This window comes from Larimichthys crocea, chromosome XVII (assembly GCF_000972845.2).
Source record: "Larimichthys crocea isolate SSNF chromosome XVII, L_crocea_2.0, whole genome shotgun sequence".
Classification (NCBI taxonomy): domain Eukaryota; kingdom Metazoa; phylum Chordata; class Actinopteri; family Sciaenidae; genus Larimichthys; species Larimichthys crocea.
In genome coordinates, this window is record NC_040027.1 from 20,468,422 (window position 1) to 20,494,590 (window position 26,169).

The window sequence follows — 26,169 nt, forward strand, 5'->3', positions numbered from 1 at the left end:
ATAATGGATTTTAAATGATTTATTAGCGACTCACTTTCACATGGTAAAACGACAAGCATGAAAAACGTTGAAATAAATGAATAGTGTGATTTAGTTGTAGACATTTGTGCATCTTCTAACTACATAGCATGGCTATTCTGCCACTTAAAGGTGCTGTAAGAGATCTCCTTTAACCTATACGATGTCCCCTAAGATGTTTTGGCAGCAACTTTCCATCTTTGTAGCCACTGTTGATAGGTCAGTCCTCCTTTGCTGACCTCAGGTAAGACATGCTGGGCAGGCTTCTCCCACCTAAATGTACAAACAGAGAAAAGTTAACCAGCCTGAAGGTGTGAGTGCACATACTATTAATCCTCTAAGATCTGTATGGAATCAAAGCAGCAAAGGGTTAAACTATTCATGGACAATAACAGGTCTTAACATTTAATATTTATATAACATTTGCAATCACAAATAATTGCTAAATTACATAAAATAAATTGGTCCTCAGTGCAACTCACCATGTGTTCATAGTCACTCAGTCACATAGTCATCCACATAGTGGATATTCAAAGCGGACGGTGAGGTCTAACTTGGCACGTCCACTTTCATTTTCACTTGCAGATGTGGTTTTAGTTAACATGGTTTGACAGCAGACTTATGTAAAACCTGCACTCCTCCTCCTCCGTAATGTGTTAATGGGGGTTCTCCCTCCAGATCTCAGCAATGAAGCTAGCTGATAAAATGTTAACTGATTAGACTGAAAATAGACCCCAAGTGAAAAAAAATGTCAACATTTCTATCACTATACAAACGCTTGCTGTTGTGCATCCACTGTTGTACCACAGGTTATCTACATCAGCAATGTGCCTCACCAGTAGGAGATAGCAGTTTTGACCTGAGCCCCATAAGAAAGGCCTTGAGCGCAGCGATGAGTGAGGCCTCTGACTCTTGGTACCAGAGATTTCAGAAGCTTCTGATCCTCCGCCACGACTCTGGACAGCAGAGCTAAGAGCACAGTGGTGACAAACAGTAGTTGTTGTTACTAAAACTGACTCTCTTCTTGTTTTTGCTCAGGAAATTAGTCACATACATTATGTGTGCACATAGCACTTCTTATTTTGGTATTTTATGCAAAACAGAAGTGTCATTCAAGATGAGTTTCCCTGATTACCTTTCTGATCAGATGCATGCAGCAACTCGGCTTCCTTCTGTATTTTCTGCAGAGTAGTAGAGTGAAGTTGCAGTAACTGACGGAGAAAACGCAACTCAAGCTGCTGGGAACGAGTCTGGGAACACAACTCCTCTGGAGCCTGAAGTGTAGGAAGAAGGAGAAAAATGAGTTTGTCAGAAAAAGAGTCAAAGTAGAAGAACTTTGATAATATTTTTATCAGCACTTTAACAACACAATTCAATGTTTAAAATTCATATTACTGCTCCTGCCTACATTATTTCACAGGTTTAATGGTTACACGATTATAACTAGTAGTTAACCGCTGAATTATGAATCAAACCCAGGAACTGACAAGCATATAGTGTTTCTCTGGGTAAGATAATAAAGATGAAGGAGGTCTCACTTTTGTAAGAACAGACTGACATTATATGGCCAGACTCACCCTGTACAGTGGGAATGCCAAGCTCTGACGCAAGCTGCTGAAGGTCGGGGACTCCAAGCGATGGATGGATAACCACGATGTAGGGACGCTTTGCATTCTGTAACAAGAAAGGAAAAAAAATAATAATAATAATCACTTCTCTATTTTTGGTTAGCACTTGATCAAAACTGATTAAAAATATCTTCACTTGATTTTTAGACCTATGCTGCTGGAGCCAGCACTGATGAAGCAGGATTATTTCTTGACATATTTTTACTGTTCTGTTTTTGATCATGAAATGCAATAAAACTCAAGAGAGGGAAACGAGTTGCAGTGTGTGTCATGTAACCCTTTTTTGATTTATTGCCAAGTACATATTTTACTGGCAGTAAAATACTTGGATATATAATGCTCAGTTTGGGTGTTAATTTAGAGACATTTTCTAAACTGTGTGTCAAAATTAAAACTTCACTAGTTACTGCATCATCTTGGCTGAGGTTTACTGCTTCAGGCAGGCAACTTGTCCTTACCCTTCAGCAGTCCTACGGTCCAGAGCAAGAAGTGAAACTGTTCCCAACTGTCTGGCCTCTTTGGAAATGGAGTTCCTCAGACTGTTGGCTGCAGTGGTGACATCTTCAAACCGTGGCACCAGTTTACCCTGGACAAAGTCCTGTAACTAAAACAAGCCAGAGGGATAAAAATCTTAAAGAGACGTCTCTTTCTGTTTGAAAGAGACCAAAACCTTTCTTTCAACACAGAATGAAACAAAATCTTAAAAATATAATGTCTCTACATCAAAGTTATAGATGGAGAACATCCACACCTCTGTGTGTAGACGGATCAGCTCCGTCTTAGCTGTGGAGTTTCCCTTAATCAGACCTCTGATATGCTCCTGTCTGAGAACCTGGAGAGACACAGAAGTTCATAAAAAGGTATGGCAAAGACAGTTAATGGAACACGCAACCAACATTTTCTTAAATAACTACTGAAACATTTTGAAACATGTATTTGACACTGAAAGGTTATGAGAGGTCTCATATTGTCAGTTCACTCTCACCACTAGTTGCCTGAAGTCAAGGATGCTCTGCCACTGGCTGCGGAGTTTCCTAAGCGCCTCCTGTCGGCTTCGGGCATGCTGGTCAAGTTGGATACATCGATCTCTGATATGATCCCTGGCTGCTGCCTGCATCACACACTGGAGTTCCACCTCCAGAGCTGACCTGCCAGCAACAAAGAAAAAACAAAATGAATTCTTTAAAACATTTTAACGTTTTGCGTTTGAGATCAAATCAACCTCAGAAGTTCTTTGTGTTTGAGCTCCTACTATAAAGGAATTCTGCAACATTATGCCTAGGATAATAAACTTGTGAGAACCCTATCAATAGACTCTACAGTGTCAGCTTACAGTGCCAAGGTATCATTGTGGAGCTCATCTGCAATGCAAGAAACCTCCAGCACAGCTTCCTTCTTACGGGCCTGCAACTGGTCCCGGAGCTGCTGGACTCTGGAGCGAGTCTGGGCCAGTTCCACTAAACTCTGCTCCACCTCTTCCCAGGCAGCCTGGAACAACAAACACAACAAATGTCAGGAAACACATAAACATGTTTTCTTCAACTATAAACTTCATGAATATTAAATTAGTGTGTATATGTGTGTTTGTCACCTCAAAGAGGCTCTTGACCGATGGCAACTCATTATCCTCATCTGCTGACATATCCAGTAGGTGATTGCTTTCATAGCGGAACCTGCAATTAGTTAGATAAATATTCTGTCACTGAAACCTTTTTTATAGTCTAAGAGAACATTATTAACACCCAAGTTTACCGCAGAGCTGTCACATCCTGTGTCACATCCAGAGAGGCAAGTTTCTCCTCTAGCTCCTTCTGCTCTCTGCAGGCCAAATACTCCAGTGCTGAGAGGACATGGTTTGGAGGATAACCCTTCAACAGGTTCTGATGACATGACAAGTAACAACATGTTCATTCAAAGTGAAAATTGGCACTTCCAAAATATTTAGTGAGATCTGATCAAAATGCACCCACCTCCACAGCACTCAGCCAGTACTGGAACACAGCAGTCCTTTGTTCACGAGTCATACTGAGAAGAAAACAAAGTGAGAAGCAATTAACAAAAGAAGAAGTTCAAAATATTGTTTTTGAACAGTAGATTTCGTAAATACTGTTTCCTTACTGTTTGGCTGCTGTCTTCAGTTCACTCTCTTGTAAAGACTGATAGAAGTGGACCCTGTCGTCACACAGTTCTCTCACTTCACGCTAACAGGGAAAAAATAAAAGAAATGCGATGATCTCCTTCAATCAGCAGGTCTTATATTACAATCTTGGTCTATATTACTAAGAACTGCAGCTAATTAAGCAGGGCATTTTCCTTTTTTCCCTCTAAACAGCAGAAGAAGATTAAAGTATGTCCACCAGCAGCAGTACTGTGAAATTTCTTTCACAATGGTATAGCATAACATAACGCATTGCTGTTTACAGCATACAAGATGGAACCGTGCCTCCGAAATTACTCCCTCATTCATTACTCTCTGGGCAACACTTGTGTTATACTCATTATTTTACTCTACAGTGAGCAGTAAATTGAGATTTCAGACACTCGTCCATTGAACAGTTATTACTGACAGATATAAAACTGTCAGGAAGTAGTGAACACCCCATGAGCACTCCCTTTGTTCTATTGTGAGAAAATAAAAATGGCAGAGGGTAAATATAATGCACTATATATTAAATAGGTAGTACACGTACAAATGGATCACAGCAACACACTGACACTGCATATACCAGATGAAGTCTACTCTAAACTCTACTCGGTAAAAATACAGACCAGACTGGTCATAGGCAGCTCTTACCAGGACCTGTGCCTCTGCTGCGGCTTTGGGATTGAGGATGTCTCCATCACTGCTGCTGGCGGGCTTATTATCAAACAGTACTTCAATCTCTGCTTTCCTGCAATACACAATAAACAATATAGTTATCTGATGTATGATGGTTAGTACATATGTATGTAAATGGTACCACTTCATTTATTTTTGTTTTACTTAAAACTTGAATATTCTACCTTACCTGGCCATTTGTTCCAGTGTCTGGCAGTGCCCACTGATCTTTTGTACGTCATCAGACAGCTCCTTGCGTTCCAAAACGCAGCGCTGCTTGAAAGCATGTAGGAGCAGCTCTCTGCGTTGGCTGTCCTCCACCTGGGTCCAGGTATGGCTGATGGACTGTTCTGTTAGTAAAATAGCAGAAACACACAGATCACTTTAAATATTGATAAACTATGGAAGCAAAGCAAACAACAGTTCTGAGGAGGCTTTCTGCCCTCTGACCACATAAACTGCTAAAGGAGTAATGTGGTCCACTCAGCCATTACTGCATGTGATGGAATAACCTTGAGTAGCCAACTGTTCCTCTGTTCCACTGATCTGAGAGTCCAGGTGACTGATCTCCGCTTTCAGCTGCTCGATCTTCCTCTGAAGCTCTCTCTGCTTAGCAGCCTCACTCTGGCCATCAGCCTGCTTCAACTAAGCATGCAAAAACACCAGCAGGTAAAAACTCACTTCATTTTATCAGTGGGTTTCTTAGTGAACATAACAACACAACGCTGCGCATTAGAGCCAGACCAATATGGGATTTTAGAGACAGACATAATACCTATTTTAGAAGGTAAAAATTCATTGATTACAGATGTGGCGGCTGATATAATGAATTTTTGAGCTAAAATGATCTTTTCTGGATAGATTGTACACAAATATAATTATGCAAAGACCAGGGTCAGAACCGGATCGTGGCAGGAAGGAGGTAGGGAGCTTACTCTACAAACTGAGCCACCAGGGTGTCCCTATAGTATTTTTCTTATCCACCTTGTATATTGAGAGCCACTGTAACAGGTGAATTTCCCCAGTGTAGGATCAATAAAGTCTATCTCATCTTACTGCTGAGAGCTGCTTCTATTCTGTAAAGCTTGCCACAGTATTCTGGAGAAAAGAAACGTTGTAGTGACATCAGTATATTAACACATGCATTTCTTTCTGCATTATACACCATGAAAAAAACTGTTTTCATATCGAATAACACATATCCCTATGCTAATAACCGTCAGGCCTTGTTATGTATAAGTGCGGTCACTAAAGATTAATCAAGTCCCGCATCCAGCAGGTAATTATGAAAAGAAAGAAATGAACCAAAAGGTAGGAAAACAACTTGTGTCCTACCTCTTTGTCTTGAAGAACTTTGTACCTTGAAGAGCATAATGTCAAGGAAATTACTGCATAAATACTAAACATGCAGAGGTCGTGGTGACTGAGGAAGTTCAGCCAATGCTGAGTGATATCAAATACAGGAAGATGGCATATATAAAATTTACTTTGGGGGTATGATGAAGAAGAAGAGAGTGGAAAAATATCCCTAGCAATGTTGTATTATGTATTAGGCATGCAGTGAGAGGAGCGGCAGGGTGTGGTGACAGAGACACTGCACATACATAAACATCACACAAACGTCTTGTACTCTCTTCAACGCAACTGATCTTACAGGAGCAACTAAATAACTAAAATGTATACATGAAGTTTCCCTGACACCCAGAAAGGATACCATTGGAGATTTCCACGCATGATCCTCACGTTCCTGGGGAGAAAAAAAGAAACAAATCAGAAATCTGCCCAGTCACCCAGCACAGAGAGGGAGAGACTACAGTTTAGAGACAAATTCATTCATCAGATGCCATGATGTCCTTTATTTTGACCAGGCAAACAGGGACTGTGTGAGCTCTGTGATACAAGAAATCAGCAGCTATAGATCAGGAAGAGTTAGTGTAAACACTAACCTCTGCTGAAAAACGTGTTGGATGACATGTTTCCATATTGACTTCCCTGTCCCAACACAGAGCCTGGGAAAACAAATGATCTGCATTAGACTTGTTCACTGCTGCAAAGTAAGCATCAATGCACGTTTCAATAGTCACAGCAGGGAGAGAAAAAGCTGATACTCACGTTTTAAAATAGCTGTCATTTGGCAGGCTGTCCGGGGGCAGATTGAACTCCTCTGTCGCCCAGCGTTTCAACTCCTGTACAAGATTTCTCTCCGACATCCTGACAACAAAGTCAACAACTCGGAGCGAGTTAGCCAGGCTAGCTGGCTAGCAACACTAACCGTTAGTTAGTATACTCGTCAGCTAGTTAGCATAGCTGAAGCTAATCACAGTCCTTGAACTTACTCTGCTCCTGTGCTAGACACGTCTTTACTATAATACACGTTTGTTAAATTGGTATTAGATTTTTTTTTAATATCTAAAAAATAATCAAACTTTCAACTTCCCGCCCGTTCTGCGGCACTTCCGGTTAGCATATCCGCTAAAGCAGCGCCGCCGCTGGTTGTAGCCAGTCGTTGTCATGGTTACACAGTATTTTCTGCCATTGTATTTTCTGTGTAGTTTTGTTAATCGGCAAATCTCTCATAATTAAAAGAAATGCACATATACATATATAATATACATTTACGTAATGCCTTAGCTGATTCAGCTTTCAATTTCAAAAAGCTCTCTGCTTGTATCCCTGGTAAAAAAAACCTTTGTTAGTGTGCTGTATACCGATAGGTACAGCTGTACAATCCAGTGTGATCCAAAACAACAACTCTGTTATTAATTAATTATACTTTTACAAAGCCTACACTGTAGGAAAGATATAAATTTAACTATTATGTTCACTATTGAGGTTGTAGTTTGCAGTAGTGTTAAACTGGACTGCATTATATTAAGGTGTTTCTAATATTTACATACAGGAGAGAGACAAAATATTAGAAACCTTTCAACATAGTGCACTCCTGTTCAATAACAACACATATAGACATATAATAATAAACCCAAAGTAGAATTATTACCTCTGAATCTGTCTCCTCTATAATTATTTTTGTCAACAAAAACAGAAACATTTAAAGCTTCATATGTAGAATGTATGGCAAAGGGAATTAAACTAATACTGAATTAAATGGTGAAATAAATAAAAAATAAAAATAAAAAAGAGCATGTTAAATGTTGCTTCGAGCAAAATCACCATTCAAAAAGGAAAATTCTGCTAATATCAAAAATATTTTTCCATATAGCTGCATAAACTTTATATAATCATGATATTTTTAATATAACAATAATAATAATATAATCATATTTTTTAAAAAGATGCAGCAGTACAACACATACCTAACAAAAGTGCAACTAATCTAAATGAGTTACTAAATTACTAAATTAAATCAGACTGAACTCCTAGACTATACTATCAATATTTTAAATATTGCAGTATTGTATTTTACTTATTCAGTTTATTATTATCATTTGTGTAGTGCTGTCTTAATGCTGAGCTGACATTTCATTGTATTGTTTACCCTGTGTTAGCCTGAATATGACAAATAAACCTGAAAGCTGAAATTAAGTCCAAAAAATAAACATCAATAGCATTTGTAGAGCAAAAAAAAGAAAATATTCACAGAGTCAGACACCAGTCCTTCAGTCCCATTTTTTATTCTTCCTTTACTACAAAGAATCAATCATGTAGTATATGTCTAGATGCACAGCATTAGACTTTCTGTCCACAAGAGCAAAACTGCATTTCAACCCACCACCCTCAACCTTAGTACTTTATGGATCACAGTAAACATGGTGCACTGTACTGTAAAGGCCTTAGTAGGTGACTATGTTTATTTTTTATTTTTGTTGTTGTTGTTGTAAATGTCATGGCATATTATTAAATAAATAAGACCTGAGTTAAACAAAAACTAAAAATCACCACAATGATGAAAATTGTTTTAATATTTTTAAAGTAAGGCCTGTGATTCCTTCTTCTTCAATCCACTTATACATTTTTTTAAAAAGTAAAAAAATGACTACATTCAAATTGAGAGCACAGAAGTCATTGAACAAAGTTTCAAACAATTGTTAGCATGAAAAAAAAAAAAAGACTTGCTCAGTTGCTCTCACTGTCACTTCCTCTGAAAAAAAATGTCACAAGAAGCCTTAGCTTGTTCTGTATGTCCTCAGCACCATGTTGATGAGCGATCCAGTGGCGACACCAGAATCAACTCAAATTAGAGTTTTAGAGTCCTAATATCTGCTTAAAGTTATCGTATCCTGGTGAAGAGATTTAAAACTGATACAGATTCCTGAAACAAAACATGGAGAAACATGGTCATTTGTTTAGTTGGGTATGAGGGTCTGTAATTGCTGCTCCAAAAAGTGTTTTCTCACCTTTGTTGACCTTGTTTTACTGAATACGTTCCAGAAGCGAAGGGTCTCATCGCCGGCTCCCGTCACTATCGCCTCACCATCCGGGGACATAGCCTAATATATATAAAAATAAATAAATAGATTTAATCCATTTCCCATTAACATGACCAACAGCAAGATCACATTCTCATCAGAAAGAAAACTGACCAAGTAGAGCACTCTGTAGGAGTGTCCTGTGAGTTTGGCAACCTGAGTGAGAGCTGGATATTTCCACACCAAGATCTGGTTCTGAGAGTAGCCATGAGTGCTCACCTGCAAAAAGGATCATTATATTTAATGGGGCTTCACGTAATTAACTATTAATAAATTAGTTCAGTGTGCTTAAAGAGATGCTAAGCAAACTATTCTAAATGTTAATGTGACCTGTTTGTTCAGAATTTTATAGAAGCAATAAATTAATTGTGCGCAGTGTGTATCTTAAGTCACTTACCAGCTCATTAGCATGTTTGGACCAGGCCAGGTTGCACACCTGAGATCCGGTGTCCATACACTGCAGCGGCTGTGAGGTCAGAGTGTTCCAAAATCGGATACAGCGGTCGGCAGTGCCACCCCCTGAGGCCAGCAGCCCGTGCTGGTGGGGGGACCAGGCAATGGCTTTCACTGCAGCCAGGTGATCCATGTATGTTTGCACTGGGCTCAGCGAGGAATGGTTCCAAACCAGAAGCTGAGATGACAGATAACAATGACATAAATGAATACGATGAGCAAATGATTTAGAAGGTTTAAGAATAATAATAACAACTGTACCTTGTTGTCGTTGCCTCCAGAAGCAAGCAGCTGATGGTCAGTGCTCCACTTTAAGCCACACACTTCCTGTCTGTGTCCCTGCAGCCGTCTCTCTGACTGGAGTGGAGGCGTCCGCACATCTCTTTGAAAAATCATACGATCGCGGCTTCCCGAAGACAACTGGTCTGCATTCCATGCTAACGCTCCTGCAGACAGAGTAATGCTTAATTTACATTTGGTCACGCTCTCAGAATTTCACTATACTAGAATGTTGAGCATTAATTGTACTTAATGGTGATTTTCTAATTTCTGTTTTCTAGTTCTTCTGTTGTCATTTAACCCATGTTTAGAGTTTAAATACAGCAAATGTTCTCACCAACTCTAGCTGTGTGTCCTTCCAGGGCAAAGAGTTTCTTTCCAGCTCCAGCGTCCCAGATCTGAACATAGCCTTTGTGAGTCCCCACTGCCACCAGGTTACCCTGAAATAATAACATGAATAACACTTATATTAACAAAAGTCCTTTAGGACAGTTCCCTGAAGGTAGTTATCTATATGTACTTACCCTTTCAGACCACCCAACTGACGTGACAGAGTCTCCCTCAACTGATAAATCACACAACCTTGTTACCTGGGGAAAAGACAGTACAGATTCACTGTGGCATATCATCGTAATAAATGCTGCAGAGAAATATATTTTTACAAATATACATACGAATCAAACAATTCAAATTCATCTTCCAAAATGAGTAAACACTGTGCACTACCTGGCTGGTACAGGCACTCCAAAGGTAAACACATGTACCCAGCCCGACACTGAGCACGTTGAGAGACGACCAGTCCACCAAGTTGAGGTAAAAGTCATCCTGCAGCTCTGGAGCATCCAGGACTTTAAAAGGGATCTTTGAGATCTTGCGAGTTGGCTTTCTTGGGGAGCGCAACAATTTCTGACTGCAACAGGAAAAGTCGGTCATTATGAAACACAAATACACAAAATGTACAGTTCTGATGTTTGCACTGATCAAGAATAATGTCTAAAAGTAAACTTAAAAAAGTGTCTCTACCTTTTATTGCTGACAGGTGATAGAGAGTAAGGGGATATGTTGGAGCCATTGTCTGGTGACGACCTTTTGGTATTGAGAGAATACTGCAAAGAGCACAGACACCGTCATATTCTCTACCAGCTTCATTAAATGACATAAACATGAAAGAAAAACTGTACACTGAACAGTGATGTTGTATTCTTTGATTTTGTTTTTTACCCACTCAAAATTCAGAGAGCTCTTTGTCTGTTTGTTTGTTTCATATGAAGACGTCTGTTCTAATGGTGAAAGATCAATTTACTATATACATCAATATATAAGGAGTATGAAATGTTCATACAGTGAAGAGACTTCTCTTCTCTGGGGTTGATGGTTGTAGACGCCTGTCTTCTGTCTGGGGGTCTTGGATCTTCTCTATTCCTGCTCCCAGCAGCTCATTCTTCAGCAAAGCAGAGTAGGCCAGCCCGTCTGCTACGTGCACAATAATAGTATTTATACATGAGTATAAAACTGAAATCACAGGTGAACATAGGTAAGTACCAGACACTCCTAAATAACCACTGCAAAACATATTTACCTTTGATATTATCAGTAGAGGCATCCTTTGTTTTTCTGTTCTGGCTTGGTGACTTCTCATTTTCCTGAAAGTCACAAAGATATTGTCATTAATTCAAGACAACAGATCACATTCATATAACATTCAACTTCACCCAAACACACTGTAACATTTAGAACACACATGAATACAACTTTTCTCTACTTGCAGACACACTCTTCATGCACACACACAAAATGTTCATACATTAATCCTGTGGAAGTTGATATTCCAGTTTGCCCCCGCTCTGGTCGGTATGAACCTGTCTCCAAGTTTACTGGGTGAAGACAACGGGGAGCCGGTGGGTGTCCGACTGCGCAGACTGTGTGTCAGTTTCTGCAAAAACCGACAACCACCGTTAGTTTTTGTTAAATTAATTTCTAATCTTACTAAAAAAAAAACACAAATTCAGTGTTTAACATTTACATTATAAAGAAACACTGAACACGGACAGGAGAAAAGTAGGAAACGACTCACAACAGGGCTCAAGTTGTCACTTTGAATGTTGATTTGGCGGAGGAGGCGATGTTCATATTCTGGATCCATCTGAAATCCTGAATTCACAGCCACCGCCTGGAGGTTGGAGACCTGGCCAACACAAAAAATAAAAATAAACCAGATCAAACCAGTTGAACTGAAATGCTTGTTTGTTTTTGTGTTTATAATCTGCAGGGTGTCATAATGAAGGATTAGACAGTCAGCCAGAAGATTATGTAGTTATATCCCAACAACCTTTCACATGAAAGCACTTTTTAAACCTGCTAATCCTGCCTCTTAACTCGCTTTAATATTTGTGTTACTCACTAAATAACCATGGCAGCATGCTTAAACAAACACAATGCTACATTTGTAGTAAAATAACAACAAAACAAATGCACTAGCAGTTAATTATGTCAGGGCACGATTTAACTTTGGATCATTTAAAAGCAACAAATGACATTTTGAAGCACCTTTAGCTCGTTAAAGTCCTCTCTGGTAGTCATGCACTGACAAATAAAGCTATCGTCGGCTAATTTAGCCAGCGGCTAATCTAGTCATGTTTGCAGCAGACAGCATACATACGACAGCGAGCCAGTCTCTGAGAGTCACCACGCACAACAGGAGCAACAAATCTTGCTTATTTCAGATGAAATGAGTCGATATATTTAAAGTTATTCACTCTCAGATGTGTTTTTTTTTTATGTTTAGCTGAGGTGAAAATGACCTGAGTGTGGCATTGTGGGATTTTTGTCACCCCCGTGACGTATGCGTCTCAAATCACAACACGGAAACGCTCCATGTGTTGTTGTTGTTGTTGTTGTTGTTGTTTTTCAGCTAACTATCACTGATATGTTGTGAGCGAGGAAAGGATGCGGCCTTTACAAGTGTTTCACAACCCAGGACAGCAGTCCAAACTATTATAAAGTGTACCCCACCACTTACTTTAACAGTAAAAGTCTTCACATAGGAAGATTTTAACAGAGGTCTGACAGTAAAATGCAAATAATTCAACTTACATGAAACATATGGGATAACTTCCGGTGATCAAACTGGAAAACTGTTAATAAAACACATGTGAATATACTAGTATGTTAATGTGCATTGATATGCATGAGTTCCTTGTCATGACCAAGAAACAAGGCTAGAGGGCGTGCAAGATCTATGTTCAAACTCCAGATCCAGTATCATGCTGTGGACCTATACCAGGAGTTCCCAACCTTTTTCTTTCAGGGACCCCTATTCTATCATTAAGTGAAGTGACTTTCCTTTCCTTTCCTTTCCTTTCCTTATACTTTATTAATCCCTCGATGGGGAAATTATTTTTTCACTCTATTTTTATTTTTACATGCATTTTGAACCCAGACACACACACACACACACATGCAGTACAAGGGCATAGACATGCAAATGTTGAGAGAGATGGTGGAGTGATGGGCAGCCCCCCTGAGAAGCACCCAGGATTGTCTTCGTGAAGATCAAACTCTAAACTTTACTTTACTTCTGAACTCTGAACTAAAATAACAGTTGTCTGCATAATAACGCACCAGTGCTGCCACTTGATTTGTGTGTGTGTATGTGCACATGCTATTCTTCTGTATTCTGTCCGCAAAGATGCAATCAAGCAGGACGGCTGTACAGTATTAGCATATATTTATACTGTGCAATATACCTGTATACACCTGTGACTTTACTCTTACTATAAATATTTTAGATCTTATCTCTATAGTATGTTCAGATCTATTTATACTGTGATACTTCTCCGATACTTGTATATGCTCGACACAACCTTGTCACACTACAACACCTATACATACTTAGATACGTTTTTTACTATTCTATTTTATAGTTTGCTTTTTGTATTGTTCTTTTTATACCATAACATTTTTGTGCTGTATTCTTTTAGCTTATTTTAATCCTTTATGTGTAGTGCTGTTGCACAATTAGTGCTCTTAATGTTGAGCTGACGGGTTCCTTTTTTCCAACACATTTCATTGTATTGTTCACCCTGTGTTAACCTGCATATGACAAATAAATCTGAATGCTGAAACTGAACTGAACTGAAACTTTAAATACTTTAAATATATATTTTTAATTAGAAAAAAAAAACAATCTCATTTAGTTTTCTTCACAGATTTTTAAAAAATGCTAAGATATAGGCTGATTGTATATTTAAATAAAAAGTTGTTCTACACCACTTAAATTACCAAAAGTCAGAATTTATTATCAATAATTACACCACTTAAATTACCAAAAGTCAGAATTTATTATCAATAATCTGAATAAAGTAGGTAGTAACTAAAGCTGTCAAAATGGAGTAGTGGTATAAAGTAGCATAAAATAAAATGTACAAGTAAAGAAAAAGCATCTCAAAATTGTACTGTACAGTACTTGAGTAAAAGTTATGCTCAACCGTTGTGTCTGTATTTGTCCAATGTCTTAAATCCAACCTTATTTCAACAGTTGCTTTAACAGATCTGTGACATCAAGAATAACAGCATGTGTAAAGAATAAATAAATACGATCACTCCAAGGAAGTGCTCGTTATCTGCAGGATCAAAGTTTCATTCTTCACTGAACATTTTTCCCAAATATCCCAAATCCCAGTAAAACAGAAAACAGTGAAATCTTGACTGTTCAGCAGGCTTTTGATGAAACACTCGATAATCTAATCATGCGTGAAACCTGATTTTGGTTCATGACAGTTCAGATTTATTTTCAGATTTCCTATTTTAGATTATACTGCAGCTGGATTATAATTTCAGAATGTGCGTGTTTGTCTCTGTAGATAATGTTTCGAGGTTGTTTACATGATTTGATCTCAACTAAATACATTGCAGAATGTACTCTCCTGTCACCATCCTGTCCTATACAATAACGCAGTCTCTGAAGTGCACTGCTAATGGGCATATAGCTGCAACAAAAGACTGAGCACTGCGCCTTTAATGCTGGCAAGTGTAGTGATAATCACACACTGAGTGCACAGAGGGCCCCATGTGAACTTCACTGGGTGCTTTCTGGTGAGTGGGCCAATAGAAATTTACCACATCAGACACACAACATAGCTCTACAAGTGTGAAGGAAGCACCCCCCTCTCTCTCTCCCTGTCTGTCTGTCTGTCTCTCTCTCTCGCAGACACACCCACACAACACTGGCGCCAACAAGCAAATCCCCCACCCCCCTACACACACACCACCACCACCTCCTCTTAACTGACCTCTAATTATGTCATGCGAAAAAGCTATGTCCTATTGAAAAGCTCTCTTAATCAAATCCAATTAATTCCGCTATTTTCCCTTATTGTCCTCTGCAAGGAACGCGTCTTTCCAATAAGACTGTTAACTCCAGCCGTGGCCCTTTCAGATTAACTGGAGTGCAGGAGCGAAATAATAGATTGCACAATTAATCAATTAGTCATTAGGGACTCTTATTCTTAATGAGCACTGTAGCTGCGTAGCAGAGGTGAATTTAGTCAACAACCTGACAGACTGATGTGTTCATTTCTAGACTACAAATGCTAGAATTGATGACCTACATGGTGATATCAGTTTGCTAGTATTGCCAGGCTACCTGTGATTTCCTCACTTATTTATAGAGTTTTAGTTTGTTTGTTTGTTTGTTTGTTTTGTTGTAAGTTAATTCTCAAGTCTTTATAAGCATCTGTTATCTGTAACCGCTTATTCTCATCAGGGTCATGGTGGGGCTGCAGCCTATCCCAGCTGACTTTGCGTGAGAGGGAAGGTACACCCCGGACAAGTGGCCAGTTCATCACAGGGAACATAGAAACAAACAACCATTCACACTCACATTCACACCTATACAGTCACCAATTAACCTATTTAGTGCATGTCTTTGGAGTGTGGGAGAAAGCTGGAGAACCCGGAGAGAACCCACACAGACATGGGGAGAACATACAAACTCAACACAGAAAGGCCGAGGTTCAAACCGGGAACCCCTGTTACTGTGCCGTCCTCTTTAATTCTAAGATCTTTCAAAACAATTGATTAATAATCACTGATAACTTATTGTTTGAATACATGGGCCTAATAACTGAATATTCAAGCTGTGCAACTAGGCACATCTGATGCTGTGATATCTATGTTGTTGTTTTTTGGAATAGGATGTCATGAATGACTAATAGCTAAGTAAGCATTTAGAATATTTCTCACATAAATTATTCATAAGATGAAGACTGAATCTCCACGCTCAAGTCTCAAGTCTGCATTTTTGTGTCATAAGTCTGACTCAAGTGTCTGCATCTCTGTTTCTATGTATGTTTGTTTCTCCCACTTAGAGGTGGATATATGAAATATGGTTGTGTTTCAGCAGTAGTCACTTCATCTTTGTGTGAAGAGACAGATTTGTGTTTAGATTTATTGTTTTTTATTCTGGATTTTTGCCATCTTGTGATTTGTTGTTTGACTTCAACAGTATGTGTGGACAGATTTTACATTATTGATTAGGTTAATTCGATGATAGATGGATCAGCCTGGAACACTAAGCTGAAACAATGTTAACATCATATATTACTCATGGACATTTATCCTAATTATGTGTGTCTTTGGCTCTCCCTGTCAAAATATTCAATATTTTTACTGGATAAATACTTTTTTGAGGAGTTCGGGACTTAGTAGGTATGTGAGAAAGAGAGTAACCTTTTTTAAATTCCCCACCAGAACTTTTTTTTTCCATGTGTTGATCTGCCACTGCTCTTTTTCCCATGCTTTTCATTGTGCCACTCACTCTGGCTAAACGCATGCCTACCCCGGCCCCTGGCTGTGGCTATAGCCCCAACCCGGCCCCAGCTGAGCAGTGCCAAGCTGTCCAGAAGTTAGTTAGTGTCTCTTCAGGCCCGGCTCTGCCCAGCCCAGCTCGGGTACTAATCCTCGGGCTGTCAGAGGACCCCGCTCTGAACTCATCCTGCAACACAGGAAAACGCTCTAATTGGGGGATTTTCTACATCATTAACTCCGATGAGCAGCCATCCCACCCTCCCTTCCTTCTTCCTCTCCTCTCCTCTCTCTCTCCCGCTCTCCTTCTCTCTTTTCCTATTTAATCTCTTTCTTAATGTTTCTCTTTTTCCTGTCTTGCACACAGACCTACTTCCTCACATTCTTTGTCTCTCCTTTCATCTTTTCTTTTCCAAAGAATTTTTTCCCCTTTTCGTCCATTCAGCGTAATGTTTATTCAGCTCTTTGGGAACATCACGGCATGTGATCCAACAAATACCAACATGTGAAAGTGTTTAAAATCTCTCTAGATTAACTTGTGCATATGTTTATGTCCATCCATCTGAATGCAACTTGTGTGACCCTGGAGATTTGAGCACAAAAATTAGTTTTCTTTTGTTTTACTTTACAGATCTGTCTAATAACAGCTTAGTTCTTTAATTTAATTATTAAAATGTGAGACACAGAACAAAAAAAAGATTTTTTTGGTTCAAAATCAGGACATATGTCACTTTCAACTTTTGACTCAAAGACGAAAAGAGGCACAACTTGGGAAATGGGTTAAAAATTTCTTTTCTTATTCTGCAATAGCTGGAATATTTGTCATCCAGATGGTTAGGAGTCTTTGAGGTGGCAGTGGTATTTATAAAAGATCAAGATCAAGTATTTATTTTTCTGAAAATCAGAATGTCACAGGTCCAAATTCACAGAGAGGCACAAACCAACACTACTGGAGTGTAGTGCAGTACCTAACCACTTCGGGACATGTTTAAAAAAACATTTCCCTGTTACATCCAATGGCCTTTCCATATGGTCCACCCCTTTACGTGAGGTCCATCCAAGCGTCCATCTGTCCAAGAAAGTGATTCACACGCTGAGGAGGCCAGCTAGCACGGCGGAACTGGTCCCTCTGTGAACATGTGTTGCAGCGGCTGAGCCTGCCGGCCTGCCTGCCTGTGGGCAATTAGGGAGTTGGGCCCTGCGGTCAGAGGCACCCCTGGGAAGTCCTGATTGATTGGAGCCTCATCTTCCTAACAGGCTGGCACCCTGCCACCAAACCATGGAAAAGCAGAGATGATTGGGAGGGGTATAAGGGGGAAAGAACGAGCTCTTATATGACAGAGAGACGAGGCACAGAGGAAAAGAAAGAAAAATCTCTCTGCCCATGTATGTCAGATGATAACGATTATACTGTAGTAATCTTGGATTGCACTTTAGACTTACTGGGGTAAAAAAAAAAGAAAAAAAAGAATACAGTGACAGTGTGGGAATGAGTGCACAGGTCAACATGAAAGCACTGCAATGAGAAAATGGAGATACGTATTCTATCAAACTATATTTATTTTCAGTAGATCTTCATTCTTTCCAGAATAAGGACATTAGAAAGAAAGAAAACATTGATATTACTAAGACAGATATAACTACAACATGTAAGTAACAAAACAGCAATACAAGAAAAATATCCTGTACATTTTCACATAAAAAGCTAAAACTTCAAATTCCTAGTGCATTTTTGTCCATTATCTAACCTTTGGCTTGTTCTTGGTCCAAAATGACATTTATTTACCAATCTAAAGAAACTCTTAATGTGGAAGGTAATCCTCATTTCCTCTATGGTGTGTGAGGTCCTGGCATCATCCAATAGGGAGTCTAAACATCACTAATCAACAACATTTAAAAAAACTACATGAGGACAAATTACGAGCAGCAGATGTAACTCTGTGTTTTCCCTCTCTGCACAGTACAACGATGGATTTTAAAACGAACAAGCATTACTTAATATTGTTGCTGCTGCTGTGAATGCTTGACTTGTCAGCACAACCTTCAAATCATATTAAAGTGAAATATTGCAACTATACAATGAACAGTTATGGGTTAAAAATGAGCCTCCTTTTTAAAAAAAAAAATATTTTAAAAAATGAACAAGGAGTCTGAAATTGCACTTTAAGGTGAGGGATTTTCTCTCCCTCTTGTTCCATAACAAAGTCAAAAAAGGGATTATCATATACTGCTAAACATATTCAGTTGTGTGAGATGCTGCCTGTAGAGCCTGTTGCTAAAATATCTTAATACTGGACATAAATCTACTGCTCAATGTGCTGAAACACATCGTGGTTAGGTTTGATCATCTCTACCTTTAAGACAATTAGAGCTTGACTCTATAACAGATGGTAAAAGACCAATATTGTGTCACTAATGATCAGCTACAATCCATGTTTTTTTTCCTCCTTTGATTGAGAAAGGAAAAAAAACTTCCATGACAAACCGGTTACAAGGGCCTATTTAGTGCAGCCTGAGACCGCTCCCCCCACCCCTTCAATTTCAGACAAAGAGGATACACTTGGATCAATTGTGCCGAACAAAGACTAAACTATGTGGGGTGACGCATCACACAGGGCTCTTTCTGCTGCCCTGCACGTACATGCAGCCACCCAACACTGAGCTGCCAACAGGTTTTCTCCTCTAACAGCCACTCAAGCAAAAAGAGGGTTACTCTGCTCACTCGTCTTTTATATTTCCATACTACCTTTCCTTTAAAGCATCTCAGCACAAATCAGAAAAAAAAGATTACAATTGTGCAGAATTTTTTTTGGTATATTCTCAGCCCTGGTTCACTTAGAAGGTGCCTTCTCTTTCCCATTACACAATTATCTACTTTACAGTTTGTGACCCCATAAACAAGATTCTCCTCTCCCTGTATACTGAGAACCTGATAGTAGGCATCACTGGTTCTCATCTGACATCTTTCTCCAGTCATACTAGGGTGTCTAAGCTACAGGCTCAAATATCTAAACTGGTTAGCCAGTAAGTAGCAATATAAATCATGCTATAATTGAGAGATTAGCTGAAACCCAGTTACACAGCTTTTTGTAAACCAACATTTACAGTCACATTCTGAGACATTGTCTTCACATAGCTGCTCTCACATTAAACTGAGACTGGACTTCACAAAGTACTCTGAGACTCTGATTCGGTGACTCGTGAAAATGCGACATTTGGATTAGTTAGTAAAAATATAAAACTAGTGAGAAAATGTGGTGAATGTTTTAAATTTTAAATGGTTGGCAGAAGTGATAACAATTATCCACATATTTAAGTAATTTCATGTTAGCATGCCTTAATTTTCTGTTAGCTGTTTTCTGACCCGAACTGTCAGAAGGGACAAAAAGTCATCTCCAGAAAAGAAAGCAAAGATGGTTTGTTATAAAAAGTGGTTGATAAGCAAAAGAAATGTCCTTGTTTCTGGGGTGCAAGTGCCTTGCAGTCCCCAAGAAGACGTTTGCTTTTACAGCAGCCAAGGCAACACTAAACACTTTGGAGGGAGATTGGAGGGAAAGCAAATGCCTGGTAATTAGTGGTTTAAGAATTAGCAAGACTGTAGTTCACATGTCCTTGAGATGAGGAAAAAAAATAAAAATAAAGTTTAAAAAAACTCCAAAGATACTCAGTATCTGTTACCCTGAACCTCCCAAACAACTTCAACATCTCCCTTTCCCAACGTCATTCACATGGACTGAGAGGTTTGTTAGTCACATGGGCTGCCAGGTCTTGTCCATATATTGGATGTGTTCCTTGGCTTTCATTCTCAGTGCAGCAATACTAGAACTGCGCTGGTCCACGTCCTCCAGAGGGTATTTATCAGGGTATGGTGCCGAACACTGGTAGGGAGGAGGAGCCATACTCTGTAACCCCTGGCTCATGGACGGATGAGGATGAGTGTGAGGATGAGGATGAGGAGTGGAGTTAAGGAAGCCGTGGCTGGGATAGCTGGGCTGGAGACCTTGAGTTGGACCCATGAAGCCCGGGATGCTGTGGACTGGTGTAGTGCTGGACAGGGGAGAGGACAGCCACGGATCCAAGGGGAGGGAGTTGGTTATTGGACCCATGCTGGTGTGAACTGGTGCTGAGCGGTTGAAGGACAGCATGGGCGAGTCGTGGAGCTTCATAGTGCTGGCGTCCATTTTTTCCTGACGACGCCATTTAGCTCTGCGGTTCTGGAACCAGACCTGGAGGACGAGAGTCATCACGAAGTGTATGTGAATATGAGGGACATAATGAGCGCGTATTCCACCTTTTTACATTCCACCCAATTCGTTGGAGAGTTTGTTTGATTGTTTTTCGGATTTCAAGCCATGCAAAGATTGTTTTGTGTGCACGTTACTTCTTTTTTTTCCAACAGCCCTGCACAATGAACACCTCAACCCACTACTCATAGATACACTGTTGAAACTAAACTTACGTGAGTCATTGTTAAATACCAATGATCGCCTCTATATATTGTTATACTGCAGATATAGTGTGTTTACCATCATATCTGCAGTGCTAACCAAACATTTCTTGAGAAGTTGAGCTTCAAGGTTCATAATTGATCAAGCCCACTTACAAGAAATGTTATAACCACCTCACAGGTCACATGAAGGCCACAAGATGCAGCTTGAAGCTTCTGAAATTTCCAATAAGCAGCCATTATATTAGCAATTAGCTGTTCAATTCCTTGAGAATGTAACTGCTCTCCAGCTGCTTCTCATAACTTTTAGTTTGGTCATTTTACTCCTCAAAGAAGCCACTGAATCCTGTTTAAAGACTGCACCTTCTTTTCCTTACAAGTCAACATGATGTTGGCATTGGGTGTTTTAACAGATGGAAACACACACCCACGCTTGCGTAACTATCTAGTACAATCTCATCACCTGAATACTGACAAGCCAAAGGCTTAACATGTTTATGTTGTCCTCACACCAACTCTTAGTTAACTGCCAGCCTGTGATGTTGTTTTATTCAACTACTGATAAATAAGTGATAAATAAGTAATGTGCCAGAACAAGAGTAAACAAACACAAACAGACCCTGAATACAGATTTATAATGTCCACTACTTGTTGTCAACACTGATGTTGTTGCCTATGATGTTGTGCATCCTCCTACCTGAACTCGGACCTCCGGGAGGTTCACCTTCATGGCGAGCTCCTCACGGCTGTACACGTCTGGGTAGTGGGATTTCTCAAAGGCACGCTCCAGTTCATGCAGCTGGTAGGTGGTGAAGGTGGTGCGGTTGCGTCTGTGCTTCTTCTTGGGCTGATTGTCCTTGCATGGCTCCGGGGATTTGCCTTCATCACTCTCTACACTCTTCCTCAGCTCACTCAGTTCTTCATCACACTTGTTTGTGAATAGATCAGTATCTGTTCAGAAGGAAAGAAAAATCTTTATACAACTTTTCATAGTTCCTCTATTAAAAAGTGATGATCAAAACAGTGTGCTTACAAATGTGAGCTAAAATTTGGAAGAAAAACAAAAGCAGGATGGGAAGTTGATATGAAGAATGTCGTTCCCACTTTCCAGTAGAGCAGACATTAGTTTGACACCTGCAACAATAGGCTACTGTAGGTCAGTGAAGCAAGCAATCCTCTGAACCTCAATGAAGCTCAAAAACATTCCTAATCGGATTTAGAAAGGTTGTTTCCAGTGTTTATCTTCTCCAAAGGTAAACTGTACTCAAAAAGATGTTTAAATCTTAAATGTGTAAATCACATTGTTTCCACTACATCACATACATTTATCGTTGACTGCAAAACCACACTGTAGTTGATTCAGATTAAAGCAGCGGCCTTAAAAACATATTTTTTGCTGAAATGCATCTAAAACGTGAAAAAAACGCACAACCTGTCAACCTTCACTCTCTACACTAGAGAAAACATACAAACTTTAACACATACAGGAGAAGACCGTTGGTTGAATTAATCTAACCAGCAAGTAATTAAATTAAACAAAGTGCAAAGATGGCAATCAGATCAGTTGCTCTCGTAAAGCAGCTATTGTAGTAGGGTTTATGTCTGCCAGGATCTAAATCAGGTACCATGCACTATGCAGGTTGTGTAGAAGAATGTGTCAATCACAGAAAGGAGGTTAAATTACCTTTAAAACATTTTCCTGGCAGAACTATTAAAATGCACAATTTAGTTTAGTTTTGTGTAAGAAGTGAAAATTAGGCATTTTTCTGCAGCCAAAACCTGCTAAAAAGTTATGTAATGCAGAGGGAAGCTGTGTATTCGAGCAGCACTGATAATCTCTGTATGAGTGACCACTGTTGAACATTGTTTGAGATATTGCTGTTATAAAAATGTTAAGCCTTTTTATTTCAAAACCACCATCAGTTTGAATGTTATTCTGAACTACTATAATCCTTAATAATAATAATAGTTGGAGTGGAGTTGGTATTTAGGGCATCATTCTTTAACATATGTTGACTGTCTACTTGTCATTGCTTCAGTAAGTCAATGGACAGTTTTAAACATAAATGTGAGCATGATTCTGTGACTGAGATGTGTTGACGGAGATAAAGGAGGGGTCATTGTGGTCTTTCAACTGGCAAACGGGGAAAAAGCAAAGCAGGGTTTTTAGGGGTTCGTTTATCCACCTCTCATTAAGCAACTCTGACAAAGGCCAGGCTCTTACAAAGGCAGAGGTCAGGTCTGGTTCAGTGACCAGCTCCTGTCAGACTATCACAGCCGCTGGTCTGAAGGCTGCCCACTGTTTATCAGCCAGCAGAACATCTCAGCACAGAGAGAGGGGGGAGCGACTCACACCAAACACAGAAAAGTTGCTCATTCAGGGGGAACTGGGCTGACTTCACGGGATAGCTACATACAAAAGAGTGATGTCATCTGTGTTGATGTACATTAATCAAGAGAAACAAATGTCCTTCTGAATATGAACCACTTCTAATCATTTTTCTGGACAGGATATATCTGTCCATTTCGGACACAAAATCACCAACCACCTGCCAGATCCTGCGTGTGAAGATAGCTTCAGATTAAACGTGATAAATTTGACTCTGAGACAGAACGATAACAATAACACCCGAATGAACTACTGTACAATCTAATCTGCACAGAAGAGAAGATTAGGGGAATTCCACAAGGGGATGGGATTGGGCTTGGGGACATAAACCCCATACACCATCTTGTTCTGTGATTCATCTCTCAATCTCAACCCACACAGCTCTCACAGTTAGTTAGTGCAACAGGCTCTGCATGGACTTAGTGTGTTTGATGAATCTACATGTGAGTGGTTTTAAATAATTACAAACTGCACAGAAGACGTGGCTGCTGTTAACACAGAAGAATGTGACACATTGTCTCTATATTTGAATTAAGTGACACAATATGATACCAAAATGATGCTCCATTGTTCAGTAAATTACATTTTTTTTATTGCTACTGCAGTTTTTTAATTTACAGGCCCACAGCTCAGATGTGTCAACATACAAAAAAAATAATCCACATTATACTATTTTTAAAATTAAATGTTTTGTTCATGTTTTTGTTTTACAGCTACCTCTTTGTGTGAGCTCCTTTTAAATTTAGTCAGAAACTGTCTCAAGAGTTAGACAAAGAATGAGTGAATCTGTGTTGGTGGCCTAGTAAGATTTATTATGTTTGCTCAGGAGCATTGATATCATAACTTCAGTGCAGCAAAATCATTTCTTTTTATTTCGAGTTAAAATCTCTGAACGCTGAGCTCATACTATTCCAGCATGCTGTATAATCAATATTCTCAACCATCATAAATTTTATTCTCAATAACAAACTCAAACTCTGAAGCAAGATCTGAGACCTGTTGACTACGTGCAGAGAAGCTTTGCCTGGATGTAGGCCAGCATCCTTAGCATCAGCAGCTTGACTCACCGTGGTACTGCTGCTCCGGGCTGCCATTCCTCAGAGAGGAAAGGTGCCCACTGTAGGTCGGATGTGACGAGGGCTCCTGCTGCTTCCCAGGCTCTGCCAGGCCACCTAAGTCCACTTTATGTAGTGTTGGGGCCCCACCAGGGCTGACCATGGGGTCCTGGTCTTTACTGAAACCTAAAATGACATCAATGCTGTGGACGTGGCCCCCCATAGCGATGCCCCCACCTTTCCCCATTTCGTGGAAGTTGCTGGGTGAGAGGCAGCTGTCGTCCACCATGCTCATGGTATCCAGTGATAAATGCATTCGAGTGTCTGGGCACTGTGGTCAGATAAAAAATGAGCATACTTATTACCTTTTTTTAATGAATGATCCACACTAATGTTGATTATGAATATGAATTATCACATTTTTTATTTTTATAATAATGTGATGTCTGTTTGGATAAAGAAATACATTCACAGGTTACATAATGTTTGGATTAAGTCGTGCATGCAAAAAGGTGTAAAGAAATCCAGTACATCACACTGATATAAACTAATATATTGACACTAATAAATAAGAAATAAATAAAGTAAACAAAGTTTTAAGTTAGTGGGTAAAATTATTCTGTATTCTTTTGTATGTTATTTGTGTTATCTGCTGTTTAATAAACATAAATCCACACAGACATGTACAGACATGGACAGATTCACTTGTGTGGAGTTTTAATAAAACATATTAGTTTCAAATGCCACACTGTTTTTTGTGTGTGTGTGCATCCTGAGTTCTATCTATCACAAACATAACTATTTTTTGGACCCACATATCTCAGTTTTAACAGGCACTTGTATGACAAATAACCTGGCGTTAACTTGAAGTTCAGTGTCACTGAAAAGCCATGAAATGAGACAGTGGTAGAGCTCACCTTCTGAAAAGCAAATATGTTGAACTGTTAAAGTTGCTGATGCCAGTCCTCCACCTGTTCCTCTCAGCAGCTCACCCTCCAACTTCACTCTTTCCAGATCTGCAATGTGCACGGCTCGCAGTCACTCAGCAGGGTTTGCACACCTTGCATCTCTCACTGAATAATTTCTCTATGTAACAAACAGGTCCTGACAGAAATACTCCAATAAAGTGCAACTAAATAAAACCACCCAGTGCAAGAAACGTTCAGCAAATGAGTTTAGACACCATGCAGTCCAGCTCAGAGAGGAGTAAGACAGAGAGAGAGAGGTGGCTAGAGCAGAGGGGGTAGGAGGTGAAACGAGGGGATTAGGAGAGGGTTATTAATTGGAATCCTTCCCCTTTAAGAGTGATTGGCAGCTGTTTTCTGCTCAAGTAATTGTTTTAAATGTCATTTCTATTCACCCCCACAGGAGGAGGCCCAAGCTAATGAAGCCTGGACAAGAATTTTGTTTCATAAATGTATTGTTTTAAAGACAAAAAACCCGCTGAAAGTTTTCACTAAGCTTACTCAGTCCCTCCATTATGAGGAACTACATGGAAAGGAAACATGAGGTACAATTAGCATACATAAACATACATAAACATGACTCTTCATGTAATAAGCTAATGTTTATTTATTAATTTAAATAATATTCACACTAATATCTGACAAAACCATAATGTTTATTTCATTTATCAAAGCTGTACGACTTTTCCTAAACCTCTTCTAAATATAGGGTAATAGGGTTATTTATTTTAAAAATGCAAAACTTGTCATGTTGCTACTTGTGTTTTGTTAGTAAACTAAAGAAAAGCTATAACCAGGTATAACTAATATTTGCAATATTTAAAAAGTAAAACTTTCACACCTCAGACTTCTTCATAATTTCTAATTCTTTAAAAAAAAAACTTTT

The 26,169-nt window shown here is 39.3% G+C and overlaps 3 protein-coding genes across 9 annotated transcripts; all 3 read right to left on the minus strand.

The window, feature by feature from the left end:
• Positions 1 to 3: 3 nt before the first annotated feature.
• On the minus strand, positions 4 to 6,979 carry haus5 (HAUS augmin-like complex, subunit 5). Its single transcript, XM_019256800.2, has 19 exons — positions 6,577 to 6,979; positions 6,411 to 6,473; positions 6,179 to 6,211; positions 5,800 to 5,824; positions 4,977 to 5,109; positions 4,655 to 4,814; positions 4,441 to 4,537; positions 3,765 to 3,847; positions 3,617 to 3,671; positions 3,399 to 3,526; positions 3,238 to 3,319; positions 2,980 to 3,134; positions 2,632 to 2,794; positions 2,398 to 2,478; positions 2,105 to 2,250; positions 1,596 to 1,692; positions 1,154 to 1,292; positions 855 to 987; positions 4 to 291 (listed from the first exon to the last, which is right to left on the minus strand). The coding sequence occupies exons 1-19, from the start codon at positions 6,672 to 6,674 to the stop codon at positions 189 to 191; spliced, it is 1,974 nt and encodes a 657-aa protein (XP_019112345.2). The 5' UTR covers positions 6,675 to 6,979; the 3' UTR covers positions 4 to 188.
• Positions 6,980 to 8,080: 1,101 nt separating this feature from the next.
• Positions 8,081 to 12,832, minus strand: LOC104924615 (fizzy-related protein homolog). Of its 7 annotated transcripts, none has more exons than XM_010738017.3 (14): positions 12,717 to 12,832; positions 11,698 to 11,808; positions 11,428 to 11,556; positions 11,203 to 11,266; positions 10,966 to 11,096; positions 10,647 to 10,729; positions 10,350 to 10,533; positions 10,148 to 10,213; positions 9,961 to 10,063; positions 9,606 to 9,790; positions 9,289 to 9,522; positions 9,006 to 9,110; positions 8,820 to 8,912; positions 8,081 to 8,734 (listed from the first exon to the last, which is right to left on the minus strand). In XM_010738017.3, exons 1-14 carry the CDS (start codon positions 12,723 to 12,725, stop codon positions 8,693 to 8,695), a joined length of 1,539 nt encoding a protein of 512 aa, XP_010736319.1. In that variant the 5' UTR covers positions 12,726 to 12,832; the 3' UTR covers positions 8,081 to 8,692. The 7 variants fall into 7 exon arrangements, with proteins under 7 accessions (XP_010736319.1, XP_019112344.1, XP_010736320.1 ...); XM_019256799.2 differs by lacking the exon at positions 12,717 to 12,832 and adding an exon at positions 12,425 to 12,499; XM_010738018.3 differs by lacking the exon at positions 12,717 to 12,832 and adding an exon at positions 12,283 to 12,418.
• Positions 12,833 to 18,106: 5,274 nt separating this feature from the next.
• Positions 18,107 to 25,480, minus strand: rx1 (retinal homeobox gene 1). Its single transcript, XM_010738019.3, has 4 exons — positions 25,236 to 25,480; positions 24,331 to 24,649; positions 21,572 to 21,825; positions 18,107 to 20,653 (listed from the first exon to the last, which is right to left on the minus strand). The coding sequence occupies exons 2-4, from the start codon at positions 24,632 to 24,634 to the stop codon at positions 20,177 to 20,179; spliced, it is 1,035 nt and encodes a 344-aa protein (XP_010736321.2). The 5' UTR covers positions 24,635 to 24,649; positions 25,236 to 25,480; the 3' UTR covers positions 18,107 to 20,176.
• Between the last annotated feature and the right edge of the window lie 689 nt (positions 25,481 to 26,169).

What these genes read in the sequence shown, in the direction of transcription:
- LOC104924615 (XM_010738016.3), bottom strand. Translation starts at nt 12,203, where the DNA reads ATGACTACCAGAGAGGACTTTAACGAGCTAAAG. An exon ending in GGAGTGCCTGTACCAGCCAG is followed by an intron (nt 10,214 to 10,349) that starts GTAGTGCACAGT and finishes TCTTTTCCCCAG; the next exon opens with GTAACAAGGTTGTGTGATTT. An exon ending in CCTACAGAGTGCTCTACTTG is followed by an intron (nt 8,913 to 9,005) that starts GTCAGTTTTCTT and finishes TATATATATTAG; the next exon opens with GCTATGTCCCCGGATGGTGA.
- haus5 (XM_019256800.2), bottom strand. Translation starts at nt 6,674, where the DNA reads ATGTCGGAGAGAAATCTTGTACAGGAGTTGAAACGCTGGGCGACAGAG. An exon ending in ATGCGTGGAAATCTCCAATG is followed by an intron (nt 5,825 to 6,178) that starts GTATCCTTTCTG and finishes ATGCTCTTCAAG; the next exon opens with GTACAAAGTTCTTCAAGACA. An exon ending in AAGTTCTTCAAGACAAAGAG is followed by an intron (nt 5,110 to 5,799) that starts GTAGGACACAAG and finishes TTGCATGCTTAG; the next exon opens with TTGAAGCAGGCTGATGGCCA.
- rx1 (XM_010738019.3), bottom strand. Translation starts at nt 24,634, where the DNA reads ATGCATTTATCACTGGATACCATGAGCATGGTGGACGACAGCTGCCTC. An exon ending in CCCGGAGCAGCAGTACCACG is followed by an intron (nt 21,826 to 24,330) that starts GTGAGTCAAGCT and finishes CCTTCTGAACAG; the next exon opens with ATACTGATCTATTCACAAAC. An exon ending in TCCCGGAGGTCCGAGTTCAG is followed by an intron (nt 20,654 to 21,571) that starts GTAGGAGGATGC and finishes CTCGTCCTCCAG; the next exon opens with GTCTGGTTCCAGAACCGCAG.